Source organism: Euprymna scolopes, chromosome 36 (assembly GCF_053919585.1).
Source record: "Euprymna scolopes isolate OS-2025 chromosome 36, ASM5391958v1, whole genome shotgun sequence".
Lineage (NCBI taxonomy): Eukaryota > Metazoa > Mollusca > Cephalopoda > Sepiida > Sepiolidae > Euprymna > Euprymna scolopes.
Genome location: NC_136517.1, coordinates 43,512,403 through 43,527,135, shown reverse-complemented (window position 1 = coordinate 43,527,135; position 14,733 = coordinate 43,512,403). Strand labels below are relative to the sequence as shown.

At 32.6% G+C, this 14,733-nt stretch overlaps 1 protein-coding gene across 5 annotated transcripts in view; it reads left to right on the top strand.

The window, feature by feature from the left end:
- The window catches only part of LOC145260432 (uncharacterized), a 544,502-nt gene that overhangs the window by 390,794 nt on the left and 138,975 nt on the right, over positions 1-14,733 (top strand). For all 5 annotated transcript variants that reach the window (XM_080118436.1, XM_080118435.1, XM_080118434.1 and 2 more), the window contains one exon: positions 2,249-2,365. In XM_080118436.1, coding sequence (XP_079974562.1) covers positions 2,249-2,365 — 117 coding nt within the window. The remainder of the gene's footprint in view (positions 1-2,248; positions 2,366-14,733) is intronic.

Below are 14,733 nucleotides of genomic sequence, written 5' to 3'. Positions count from 1 at the left end.
TTTTACTTAAAGTGTAGTCAGACATAAGGCAAACTTTTTAATCTTTTTTTTTTTTTTCCCCCCTGAAAATTTAGCTTCCAAGGTGTCAAAGTTCAAAAGATTTTACCTTTGCAGTCTCTGACAAACTATCAAGCCAATTTTGGGTCTAAACATTTGAAATTTTACATAAAGTGTATTCAGACATGCAGCAAACCTTTTAATCAGTTTTTGGGCGAAAATTTGGCTGCCCAGAGATCAAAGTTGACCTTTGCAGACTCTACCAAACTCCTCTTCCAATTTTGGGTCTAAATACTTGAAATTTTAGATGTAGGTTACTTGGACATGGGTCAAACATTTGAATTTAATTTGAGCCTTAAACAAATGTTAAGGGGTCAAAATTGGGGTCAAAGTTTAAAAATATTTGACCTCTGGTCTCTACCAACATTTCTCTATGGTAGTTAAGGAAACCTATTATATAGAAAGGCTTTATGGCACATATGCACACTTTTTAATATATACATATGCACATAAAGTTATGAACAGTACATAGGGTCTGAATATATATATATATATATATATATATATATATATATATATAGCAATTCCTGGAAGATGAGGAGAAAAAAAAAATCGAAAAAATAAAAATTAAATTACTTTGTTTCTTGTGTTTTCTCCCACATAAATCGAATAAGTTTAAATATGAAAGACAGGAAAAACAAAAAACAACAACAACAAAAAAAAAAAACAGTAAAAAAACAAAAAAAAACTTCATCTGACTGTTTTCCGTGTGCTTTACAGTGTATCATTGGATCATTAATGTAAAAATTTGCTCATGTATTACACAGGACCTTATTATAATCCAATCATTAGACCGGGCTTTATTATAATAGTATTTATAGGCAAAGTTTTATCTTAACTTTTATCCAATTGTGTCTTTCAAAATTTGAGATCATTAGGTTATTATTTAGAAAAGTTTCTTCAACTAAATGTTTAATGAAAAAGACATTGATATGAGTTTAAATTCTGTTTTAAAGTCCACAATTATGGATTGGATTTTTAAAAAATTTATTTATTATTTTTAAAAATACTTTCTAACTTGAGAAATCACATTTAAAGTTTTGAGTGCAGAGATAAGAACTTTTTTTCTTTTTTAATACACAGTAATGCTGATAGCTTTTTGATTTAAGGAGTCCTGGAATGCACAAATTTGATTTTTATTGAGCCCCCACCCCATCTCCACGACTCCTCCACCCCCACAATTTGTTACAATTATGGAATAAGATGAGAAGAAACAAAAATAACTAAATCTTAATATATTTAATTGTAAATTTAAAAGCTGAATTAAAAACCCTTATCATTTTGTAGATCGCACATTTTGAATGTCTGCGGTAAATAATTTTTGCAGTTGATTTGTTGTTTAACTGGTTGTCATAATAAAGTTGCCAAACAAACTCTTGACAAGAATATAAAAGTGTGTTATATAAATACTTTCCTGAAATGATTGTCGTACATGAGATTAAAAATAATTATTTTTGGAAATTTGTATCAATTTCTATTGGTTTGTTTTCTGATTAAATAGTTATGTTTGATTTTCATTCGTTAAAGCTAGTTTTTTTTAATTTTTGTTTGACTTATTGAAGATTTCATGGTTTTTCTTTAGTCTCCCATTTAGGTAAAAAAAACCGATGTGGGGGAGGTGTCTTTGCTTCTTTTGGTTTTATTTTTGGTATTTTAATCCCTCCTGTTTTTCTTTCATTTCTTTTTCTTTGTCCCTTTTTTCTTTTCTTTCTTTTTTTTTTCAATTTCCTTTTTTTGTTTGTTTTTGTTTTTCTTTCCCATTCTCTTTCCTCCCCCGTTTCCCCCCTTTTTCGTTTCTCCCCTCTTTTCCTCCCCCCCTTTTTTTCTTTGAATTAATTTTTTGTTGTCTGTGATAGAATTATTTTTGTTATATTTTAATTATAATTCTTATTAGAAGTTGAGATAAAATAAGAGATACCCAAAGAAGAGAAATAATAATCAGATATATTTAGAGCATCAGATATATTTATGCTCCTCACACCTATTTGAGAGTTTCTTTTTTTTTTTTTTTTTTTTTTTTTTTAACTCTTATAGCTTTTTGTTCATCGCTTTGGTTCCTGAACATTCTAAGTATTTTTTTTTTCTTTTTTTTTTTTTCAACTTTCTTTTGCAACATATGTTCTGTTTTATTTTTATTTTTCCTCGCCCAATGCTGCTTTTCTATCTTCAACATTTTCGTTTCTTTTTACAGGTGCATTTTCATTTGGCGCCTTTCTTCACAACTTACCAAACAAATGCAAATGAGAATGGAAGAGAAAGGAAATTTACCAAAGGAAAGCCTTAACCTGAGTTCAATCCCCATCCAAAGGTAAAATTCATTGTTGTGCAATTTGATTGCGTATGCATGTACACACTTTTTTTTTTTTATATCTTCTACTTGATAAGCATGTAATGACTTTGTTTTAGAGGTAAGAAAGTCTACAGAAATTCAGACCGACTGGGGGAGGGGGAGACCTGTCGGGTCATCCATTGAGCTCGAGTTACATTATTTGAATCAGGAAAAATGAGTTTCTAAAGTCAGTTAAATATATAAAAGGAAAAGAGCTCGGTGAATACTCGGCGGATGGCAACGATCAGGCTGGTTTTGGTGTTGTAGAAGGTAATGTTGATGTCCTCGACATGTGACCAAAAAAAGTAGTTCAGCGAGTTCAGATCAGGGGAGGAGGTGGGGTAGTGAGAGAAGGATACAAAGTCATAGCACTCCTGAAGCCAAGCCTGGGTCTCTTTGTACTTGTGGTCTGGCGCTGAGTCCTGCTGCCACACCCAGGGTTTGCCAGTGGCCACCTGATTGCAGCAGGGGATCACTACACTCTTCAGTATATCCAGGTAGACTTTCAAGCCGACTTCGAAGATGTGAGGTGGCTTCATGTGGCCCTCTTTTGAAACCACACTGAAGACCGTAACCATGGCCGGGAACTTTGTCATCAGCCTGGGCATGTTCCTGTTATTCCTGGCAATCCAGTGATGCATTTTGAGAGTGCTGGTAATGGTCCTGTTGTCATAACTTGGATTGGTAGAGAGCATGAGTTGTACAGTAGTGCATCTCTAATTTCGCTCATTGAACATTATCACTTTCAGACATGCTACAAGGCTCCTATCGCTCTTGGGATTTGTAGATAACTGGCCAACTAGTAGATAGTCTGTAATAAAAGAAAACTAGATTTTCATTAAACGGAAATGGAATCATGTTGTCTTTTTGTAGGACGACAATTTTATCATTCCACCTTATATTAGACTTTTTAGCCTGTTAAAAACAGGCAAAAGTTACTCTCTGTTCAATTGGAATGAATGTTTAATACCAAATTGATGATTGAATATGGTTAAATTTGTACTCATTTTTGTATTCTATATTAATCTTTATTAATTCCTAACTGTGCATTGAACAAATGCCATAATATTTTGCTACATCATATTATAACAAAAGTTCAGTCAGATCAACCCAGTGTTTTCCGAGAAAAAAATGGAAAGGATAGACACACGAGACATTTTCTAATTGAAAATAAAAACTTGAATAAATTACTAGATTTATTAACCATCAAAATTTCAAACAATTATAATAATAAAGAAAAATCCATAACCCATCATTTAACTGATCATTTGTATTTCAATATAATCCATTCAAACTTTGGATTCCAGATTCTTTGTTATGGAAGTACTTCATTAATTAATTGATTAGTTATTTGATTTTTCTTTTAATTTTTTTTTATTCCATAGAAAATATCTTCGTTTCACAATTTATTTTTTTATAAATCTTTTCAAATTTATGCAAACTAGTGATACTTATTTTTATTAATGTTTATCCTCTGATGAATTAAATCTGTCTTTGCCAATCCATGGGTTTAGTATTTTTCTTTATTATAATTTTTCCATGAATTAATGAATATTGTAATTTACTACATTTTTGTTTGTTTGATTGCTCTATTTAGTGAGCTTTCTATTATCCCAATAGGTTCTAATATGAAGAAAATATGTTCATATTTTTTTTTATAATATATATATATAATGGGAGAGAACTCCCCAACTGAGTTCTCGATTATTAAGAAAATTCCCAAATAAGAACATATTTATTTATGTTAGAGTTTGTTCCTTGAATAGAAGCGCTGGTTGAGTTTGAATAAAATAAATACGTATTAGATACGTTTGAAGCCAAAACAACGCATTATTACAAAATAAACAGATATTTATTTTGTTTGAAATTTATATTGAAATTTATAAATATGTTTCGAAGATATATTTCATCATCAGTATGTTTTTTTCTTTTTTTTTTTTTTTGCCTTGTTGTTGTTGGAGCATAGAATCAGTAGAAATCCGTTTGTTTTTATGATAGTCTTTTCAAATGTCGGAATGGTGCATTGGTCACGCGGAATTCACGTTAGTTTTTGTGTTTCTTGAATAGAAGTGCTGGTTGAGTTTGAATAAAATAAATACGTATTAAATACGTTTGAAGCCAAAACAACGCATTATTACAAAATGTTTATTTTGTTTGAAGTTTATATTGAAATCATCTGTTTATTTTGTAATAATGCGTTGTTTTGGCTTCAAACATATCTAATACATATTTATTTATATGTATTACAGAAGATCAGAAAAATCCTTAAATTAATTTAACTTTTAATTTACCTGACACAGGAAGTTTTTTAAAAAATTTTTATTTGCAGTTATGAGCCAAGCTACTTAAATTTGCCAATTAAAAAAAAAAAAAAATATTTCTCACTTAACCATTCACATATCAGCAAAATTGTCAGTTGAAATCCAATATTAAAAATAAAAAATGTAAAAAGGGATTGCAAAAATGAAAATAAGATTAGGGGACCATAATATCCTGGAGTTTTATACAGTGTGCAAGATGTAATTTCTGGTTAGATAGATAGAAAAAGAGGCTGAAGAGAGTTTGGCATAGGGGACCAGATATTGGTCCCCTTTGTTTGGATTTCAAACAGATGATATCAATGTTTTCAGATTTTCTGTCACACACACACATACACACATATATTCCTCTCCAACCACAAGTTAAATGTGGTGATATTCCCTTTTATTTTATAAGATACTATTCCTATCTTTTATTTTATCCTGCTTTATTACATGTTAATAAATACACATGATGAGAGAGAGAGAGAGAGAGAGAGAGAGAGAGAGAGAGAGAGAGAGAGAGAGAGAGAGAGATACACTATAAAATAAGAGAGGAAGATAGATACACTTAGTAAGAAATTGTTCATTTGATGAGATCATTACAGTTTATGGTTAATTAGAAAAATTAAAATGGATTTTTCTTTTTTATTTCTCTCCTTTTTTTTCCTTTTCTTTTCCTTCCCTTTTTTCCCTTTCTCTTTCTTTGCTTTTCTTTCCTTTTTCTTTCTAGCCTAACTTAATCTAAAAATTTTAAGAATATTTTAGCATGTATTTCGTGCAATTTCAGATATATAGTATTAGGGAAACAAATGTGGATCGACTCGGTTTTACTAGTAATAATAATAATAATTATTTCTACTAAATTATTACTACTATTACTACTCATGCATCTACCTACCTACCTACCTACTTACAGGAATCAGTTTCAAGAATGAATAAAATATTTTTTTTTGTTTCTTCCAAATTAGATTTTAAAAAATTCTTTCAAAACTGAATAAATTATTTGCTCTGCTATTTTGCAAAAAAAAAAGAAGCTTATTTCTATAGTAACAAAATTGAGACAATTTTGTGTGTTTGTATGTCATAATTGTAATTATTCATTGGATTTTGAAAAAAAAAAAATTTCTATTAGTTGGATATTTATTGAAATCAAAATTATAATAGCATAAACTGAAAATAATTCCAATTACGTGTGTGTGTGTGTGTGTATAGTCTAAGGTAGCTTTGAATATTTTACAAAAAAAATACTGAAATTAAATATTTAAAAAATAAAAAAATGCAGTTTAAATTCCTGAAAAAAACCCAACTAAATTGAACATATCACAGACTTAGCATATGCATAAGCAAATTTTCTGCTAGAAAATCCACAATTATACAAGCGAATTCAACTATATAACGTTGGAAAAAACATGTTAACATAAATTGTTAGAAAATATGTATGTAACATAATCGTATATATCTATAAAAGTGAACTTGTCTGTGTGTCTGTCTGTGTACATTTTCCTTCGCAATAACTCTGTTAATTTTCAGTCTACAGACTCGAAATTTGATATACAGGGTACTGAGATTTGGGAAAATGGGTGTGATCGGGGTTTTCGGCCAGAAATTTAGCTGTTAAAATGTCAAAGTTCAACGATTTGACCTTTGAGAACTCTACCAAACTCCTCCGACAATTTTGGGTCTACACAATTGAAATTTTAGGTATAGGTTCGTTGGACATGGATCTAACTTAATTCGATTTCAGCCCAAAACAAATTTTAAGGGGTCATAATAGGGTTCAAAGTTAAACAAATTGACTTTTTTTTTTTTTTTTTTTTTTTTTTTTTTTGCTCAGCATACACCTCCAAACACCCGGGCAACGCCGGGTACCCATGCAAGTATATATATATATATATATATATATATATATATATATATATATATATATATTGGATTATTTTGGATTAATTAGACTATTTTTCTCATTTTAGATATCATTCTGATATGTCTCACAAAGTGATATATTCGTTTAAAGTAGCTGAGTGGTCTTGGTTGTGTATTTGTGTAATTATCTAGTTGTCATCTTATTGAATGAATGTTTGTGGTCGGAGCTGGTGATATCCTTAAATGTAGGGCTTTCGATGTACCTTTCGACGTCTTTTCCAAGCTGGTCTACTAATGGGTATTTATGGCTTAACCAGCCAATCATATTCTTGTTAGGAGGGAGAACCTGAATGTACTTATAATCATTACATCACATTCTCACGATGATTTGAATTTCTTAAGGTGCATTTTTTTAAACTCAGAAATCAGCTTTGAATTTCAAACTGAACCCTTTATTTAACATGTGTAGATTATTTCTTATAAACGGGTGAAGGCTTAAGTGAATATTTACTATTTGATAGAGTTCAAAATAGACTTCGTAGCCTCGTAGGAGATGTCCTTTTCTCTTCCTTGCAACCTTTATCTCACAGAAGAGATGTTGCGAGTTTGTCTCTGATGTATCGTTATTTTCATGGAAAGTGTTCGAATGAGCTTCAATCTATGGTCCCCCCTCGCCAAACTTTCACAAGAAACACTCGTCTAGCTGTAAACACTATCAATAATTCCCCCCACTCTTTATCTGTGCCTAAACCTAAACGTAGATTCCATGAACAAAGCTTTTTTCTTAGAACTGCACGCCTGTGGAATTGTCTTCCGTTTTCCTGCTTTCCGGCTGACTACAATATGGTTGTCTTCAAGTCTAACGTAAATAAGTTCTTGATGAGCCGTTCCATATAAGTTATCAACTTTACCAAATTTTCATTACTAATGATTACTATAATGTCCAATTTCTACTGTACACTCTTTAACCCTTATCCTTGAGTGGCCTCTTGGCCTTGATAATGTGGTGATGCCTATGGAAAAAAAAAAAAAAATTCTTAATATTAGCTATATTGTGCGTATCAGCCTTCAGAGACTGTCACTTAGAACTAATTAACTTAGTCCTTTATCCGTTGTGCCACTAGTTTATGCGGACTTTTTTTTTTTTATTTTGAATTGGTTGGGTCACTATTTATCAAGGCCTGTGGGACCATTCTAGGATGTTAGATAGGTGGTAAGACATATGATCAGTAATGGTGGAATTCTTTAAGATTCCAGTTTGACGAGATTTGTGTAAAGGAGGTCGAAGGTTACAGCAGCCAAAATGTAAGAATAACATTCAAGACGAAATAGTAGTCTGAATAATCCAAATAATGAAATGTAGCACATTCTTTTTTTTTTTTTTTTTTTTTTTATTTGTTCATAAATTAACAATTAGGTTAATTATTTCAAATTTGCTAATCAACTCTTAATATAAAAACCTGCCACCAAATTCCTTCTGTAATGAATGTCAGTCAACAGTTTATGTGCACACATATTTGATCGACGCTCACAGCTGCATATTTGTTATATTTACCCTGCCCGTGTCCACCCATCTGTCTGTCCTATCATCCTGCTGTAACATATGCTCTTTTCTTCATATAAGGTAAATCTGACTTTTTTTTTTTTTTGTATGACTTTTCTTTTGAGAAGTAGAAATATCATTAGAGAATGACAATATGAGTGTCAAGGCATCCCATTAAAAAAAAAAAAATTTCTTTCTCTATTGCAACCATTTTGAAGGGTTCATATAAGAATTGATATTCGACCCTCTCAACTTTCTCTCTCTCCATTTTTATATTGTGAGTAAAATTCTCTCATCTTCGCTTTTTGCTATAATTGACTATTTTTATTTTTTGCGTAGACATTTACATTATTAATACAATATCAATACAAAGATCAAATTGTTATATATTTCTTTCAATAGTTCCCAAAATAAATCCCATTTTTGCCAATACACACACACACACGTTATTTTGTGTATATACACCTATGATGATATATATATAAAATGGTAATCTATGAACACGTTTCAAGGTACTACCTCTCATCAGTATAGCTTGACTGTTTCTAGGATTTGAACCTCACACCATAAGTATTATGTCAAGAGTGTTAACCTTTATGGCATGAAATCCTAGATGACTTTACATATTATTTTTATTGCTTTTAAACTTATGTTGAGTTTTTGTTGATTTTATTTTAACGATAATGCAGTTATTAGCATTTCAAACCTTGGAGATCATGAAAAATATTTTTCCTTAGAAAATTGCGCATATTTTTTTGTATGTAAACAAATAGTATTATTTTACTTATTAAACAGTAATCTACAAACACGTGTTTCGAGGTACTACCGCTCATCAAAAAAAAAAAAAAAATCTGAGGAATGGTCTCTGCTAAAACACTGTCAATTTTTGGTCTACAGATTTGAAACTATATGAAATTTGGATCTGTAGGACAAATTTGATTTGATTTTTGGCCGGTAAAAATAGCTGCTAAGAGGTCAAAATTAATAAAATTAGAACTTGGCCAGGAGTAAGTTGATTAAATGTGTATCTTCTACACGTGCAAGTATACATTTAACTACATTAACTTTTGAAGTTTTGACATGTGTATGAACTTAGCTCAGATGGTAACAAATGGTTTTGATTTCGATTCTAACTAATGGCATCCAAGTTTGTTTTTTTTAACTTTTGAAATCACTACTATATATTGGGTACAATATAATAATCAATAGAGTATTAACTCTATAATAATGAATATGAAATCTACATAAATTAAAATATCATATTTAAGCATATTTTACGACCAATGTTTGGTGGGCTGCTAGTAAGTTTACCTCTATATTAATAAAGTAGCCGCAGGAATTCCCCTCTGGACAACAACAGATGCCACATACAAATTCAATACATCAACACTAATAGACACTATCTTATGTAGCTTTCAAACATCATTTTAGACACATTCAATCGTGATAATAAAATACTACATTGCATCCTACGAGCAACACCATCACAATTGCAACATCTTTAGACGAAGAAGTCCCTATTTTTCTCTTTAAATATTTAATCCTACCACTGCTACCAGTTGTCACCAGGATTAATTCTAGACATTCCACAGATCCTATGATTACACTGACATAACTGGCTTATACATACATAGACCTAACATAATCTTCCCAATTCATAAATAATAATGGCTCCCTTCCTAAAGTTCGTCCACTCTGATTGGCTGAATTCTGAAAGTTCTCATATTCAGGAATCCAGTTCTTCGCTTTATAAACAAACGGTTACTAAAATTAAAATTGGGCATCACTAAGAGACATTATTTTGGCTGGCATTAAGTTCATTTAATGCATAGGTCATTACAGTTGTGTATATGTGCGTGTGTACGATATAAATCACTCTAATAGTGGCTTTGTAGCTGTCAGACTGCTGTATAACACACACACACACACACACGTAGATACTCATGGAAAGGGGAAGGAGTTTTCTTACTAATCTGTACTTTCACCTAACATTTTAATAAGTAAACCATGCCATAAAACCGTTTTTAATCTGAAAATTCTATCTAAAAAAATATCACGGCTCGTTTTCTACATAAGTCCTCAAAAGTGTAGAAAGCCTCCCTCCCAAATAATGTTATTTCAGCACGATCTGCTGGCATACAATTGAATTTGATCTTAAAGCCACGGGAAAAATTCAGCATGAAATGTTTTCTATTTGTTTGGATAAAATTCACATCTAAACTAATTGACCGCTCATCATCAATTGTGGAGCACAGCTGCTAGGCGCACGTGGGGGTGGGCGTCTAAATATGATCTATCATTACTTAGTATCACGAGAAAGAGATGGAAGCCTTTCTTAAAAATTTAGGATAATATTTACCATATTATTCAATTGCTTCATTTACAAATAAGCACTTTTTTTTTTTTTTTTTTTTTTTTTTTTTACTTTTATGGCCCCAGGCAATGCCGGGTAGCTCTGCTTATATATTTTGTAGTATTTAGTCAGCAGTGCTCAATACATGGGTAGAGCTATGAGTCTAAAAAATCTGTGCCAAGTAAACAACACAGAAGCGTCCATGTTTCATTCCTGCCAGAAATCATCAGGCTATGTACTTTTTATTTTTTTCTATTTGGGTGATTACTGCTTCTATCAGTCGTTTTTATTTCTTATGAATTAAGGATAATGCTGGGTAAATACAATTAGTGTGTATAACATGTATGTATATATATATATAATGTGCATTAGCAAGCTGCCCACATTGCCCGGTTATAAAATATGCATAAATATGATTTATGATAGACCGTTCCGCATACACAGATAAGGTCATATATATATATATATATATATATATTATTTATTTAAAACTGAACAAAAGGTTAGAAAAACATTGGTACCGTCGGTTTCGAGCCTAACATAAGGGGGACCAGTTAATGGTAAATAATGTTAGACTCTTGTCAGCCATATAAACAATATGGCTGATGAGAGCCTAACATTATTTACCATTAACTGGTCCCCCTTGAAACCGACAGTACCAATGTTTATCTGACCTTTTTTTTTTTTGTACAATTTTAAATAAATATTAGCTCTTATATTGATTTTTTTTTTCTTTGTAATCGAGCACTTTGATAGAATTCTTTCCCCAAAACAGTAAACACACACACACACACATATATATATACACACACACACACACACACACACACACACACACATGAGGGGGCGTGCAATAAGTAATGCCCCTGACCCACTTCCCATAGCAGTAGAGCAATGAAACTTGGCACAGTTATTAGTCTTTCTCTACATAGGAACCACCCAGAGTTATGCATTTTTCCCATCGTTTGATGCAGTTCTGGAGACCGTTTTTGTAGAACACCTCAGGTTGGTCCTCCGACCACGACATCAGAAATCAAGGTTGCATCATCTGGGGAAACTCTTTCCTTTCAAAAACAACTTCATGGCTGGGAAGAGGTGAAAGTCAGAGGGTGCAAGGTCAGGAGAGTAGGGAGGATGGGGGAGGATTTCATAACCACATGCCCATGCTTCTGATCTGGCGACATGTGAGTTGTGGAACGGAGTGTTGTCCTGCAGGAGGAGGGTATCTTTGCTGATCTTGCCCCGCCTCTTAATTTTGATAGCTTCCCTTAATTTCCTCAAAAGTGAAACCTAATGGCTCCTGTAATTGTGGTACCCTTTGCCAGGAAATCTGTTATCACTACTCTGTCCTGGTCCCAGAAGATTGTGAGCATGGCCTTGCCAGTGGAGGGCTGCACCCTTGCCTTCTTTGGAGGTAGTGAGTCCAAGTGCTTCCACTGCATTGACTGAGCTTTGGTCTCTGGATCATAGTTCTGGGCCCAGGTTTCATCCTGTGTAATCAGCCTTTTGAAAAACTTTGACTCATCTTCTTGGCACATCTCCAAATTCATCCTCGAGCACTCCACACATTCTTGCTTCTGGAATGGTGTGAGCAACTTGGGAATCTATCTGGCAGACACTTTATGCATATGCAAATGGTCATGAATGATAGTTTCCACAGACCCTGTACTAATCTTGACATCTTGAGCTATTTGGCAAATAGTAATGCGCTGATCTTCCAAAATGGCAGCCTTAACTTGACGGACAGATGCCTCATCAATGGCAGAAGGGGGGCGACCAGGTCTGGGAGCTGTTTCCACAGACTTCCGGCCATGTTTAAATTTACGATGCCAGAGTTTTACAAGGTCATATGATGGGGCATTATCACCATAAGTTTCTTTCATTTCATCAAAAATCTCCTGTGGTGTGCATCCTTTCAAATACAAAAACCGGATCACTGCTCGACATTCAACAGGCTCCATTTTACACCTGACTCTGTTCAAACACCTGGAAAACAGAAACCACAATTAGTTCAGAGCTGTAATTTGCCACATAACCTGTAGAGATATAAATCATTGCACATGCAAAATTTCAGCTAGATCAGACAACTGGAAGTGGGTCAGGGGCATTACTTATTGCTCGCCCCTCGTATATATTAGCTATGCTTATCCAGTGTTATTCTTAAAAAATATAAATGACTGACAGGTACATCTGCTAGTAACTGATGATGAATAAAAATAATTGCATTATTCCATAAACAGGGAAGCAAGAGTTTTTTTTTTAAATATTACACTTTTCTCATCAAAAGAACTAAAGTCCAATGGTGTATAAAAAAAAAAAGAAAAGTATAACAGAAACCTTAGAAATTGAGACTTTGCTATCTGCTTGCAAGAATGAAAAAGAAAGAATCCACAATGAAAAAAATAAAATCTAACAGTAAATCCGATGCGTAATTTTGTGGAAAGCATAAAGTTGAAAACGATTATAGGAGTAAGAAAAGGATATATTATACATGGTTATACAGAATCCAAAAGTAAATCCAGTCAGCATATTTAGTTGAAATGAATTCATGTATAGTTTAAAGAATGCCAAGAAATATTTTTATAATCTTTATATATATATATATATATATATGTATGTATTGAATATCCAAAAACAAAATTTTTTTTCTAAAATCTTTTAATATGAGCACATAGACCTTTACAAAAAATAATGGTATCAGATTTATTTTGATAATTTTATTTTTGCTTGATGAGATTTTAGTCATTGATAATCATAGATCGAAACATTGTCATGCCAGCATAGCAAAGCCTGTGTGTATATATATATATATATATATATATATATATAAGCTGAATGTGTGTGTGTGTGTGTGTGTGTGTGTGTGTGTGTGCGTGTGTCTGGTCACGAATAGGCTCCTATATGGTTGACTATTTTAAAAAACTGATTACATATAATGATAGAAGATGTATCGAGACACAGGAATGGGTATGTTTGATCTGGCAGAACGGTGGTTCATTAAAATTGTGGGGTGTGCGTTCACGCCTGGTCCACAAAGTATGGAAATAAAAAATTAAAAAGAAAACGTTTACAAGTGTTTTGCTATAGATGTACATAAGAATACTTTAAGTATGTTTTAACTTAAATAGGGGTGGTATAATAAAATTGTGGGGTCTGCGTTCGCGCCTGGCCTCCATAGAATGGAAATAGGCACAAACTTTAATAAAGACTTTTCATATCTATTTGCGTAAGTATACTTTGATAATTATGTTTCAGTTTGAAGAAATTTGGTATAATAAAATTATGGGGTGTTTGTTCGCACCTGACCCCCATAGAATGGAAATATGTCACAAAGTTTAACAAGGTTTTTTAATATAGATCCACAGAATATTGTGATAAGTGTTTCAGTGTGAACAGGTATGGTATAATAAATCATGGGGTGTTATATATTTTATTTTTACTTTCATCATATTTTGCTTTGGTTTTGATACCCCCAAATTCGAAGCTGTTTCTTTACAACCCTTCCTTTTCATAACCTATCATACTTTAATAAATCAGAGTCCATTTTCTGTAGGCTGTTTTTGAACCCAGTCAACGACGGGTACTTTTGCTAGTATATATATATATATATAATATTAGCAGGCTCCGGGGCATTGCTCATTCATAAAATACGCTTAAATATGATATTTTGATTAATGCAGATTTCATATTTATTATTATACTAGCCTGGGTGCCTGGTGTTTCCCGGGTGTTTGGAGGTGTGTGTTTAGCAAAAAAAAAAAAAAAAAAAAGTCGTATTAGGCAGGCAGGCTCGAACCTGTACCGCGAAGGAGGAAAAGAATGTAAAAATATCGGCAAAAAAAAGCGACCCCTCTCTGTAGAAAAGTGCCCAGTTCAGGGTGAAGGAATGAATGTTTTTAGCCAATTTTTCGATATTTGTTGTCCGAAGGGTCGAGCTTCCAAACTATACTGATCTTGTGAAAATCTGTTGCCTCTGTCAAAAGTTTTAAGCAGACATACAAACATACATACAACATGCATACATACACTTAAACAGACAGGTGAGATTTATATTATAGAATAGCGGGGGGGTATCCGGCGATGCCCGGGTGTTTTGAGGTAAATCAAAACTCCAGGGGGTGTTAAATAATAATAATAAAAAAATGTTTTGGTAGGTGAGTATGAGAATCGAACCCGTACCCTTGAGTTGGAAATTAATGTGTGAAAAAAAAACCGTGCTATGTTAACCATTGAGCCACGGCGACAGACAACGTTGGTTAGAATTTATTTATTTATTTAACTATAAAAA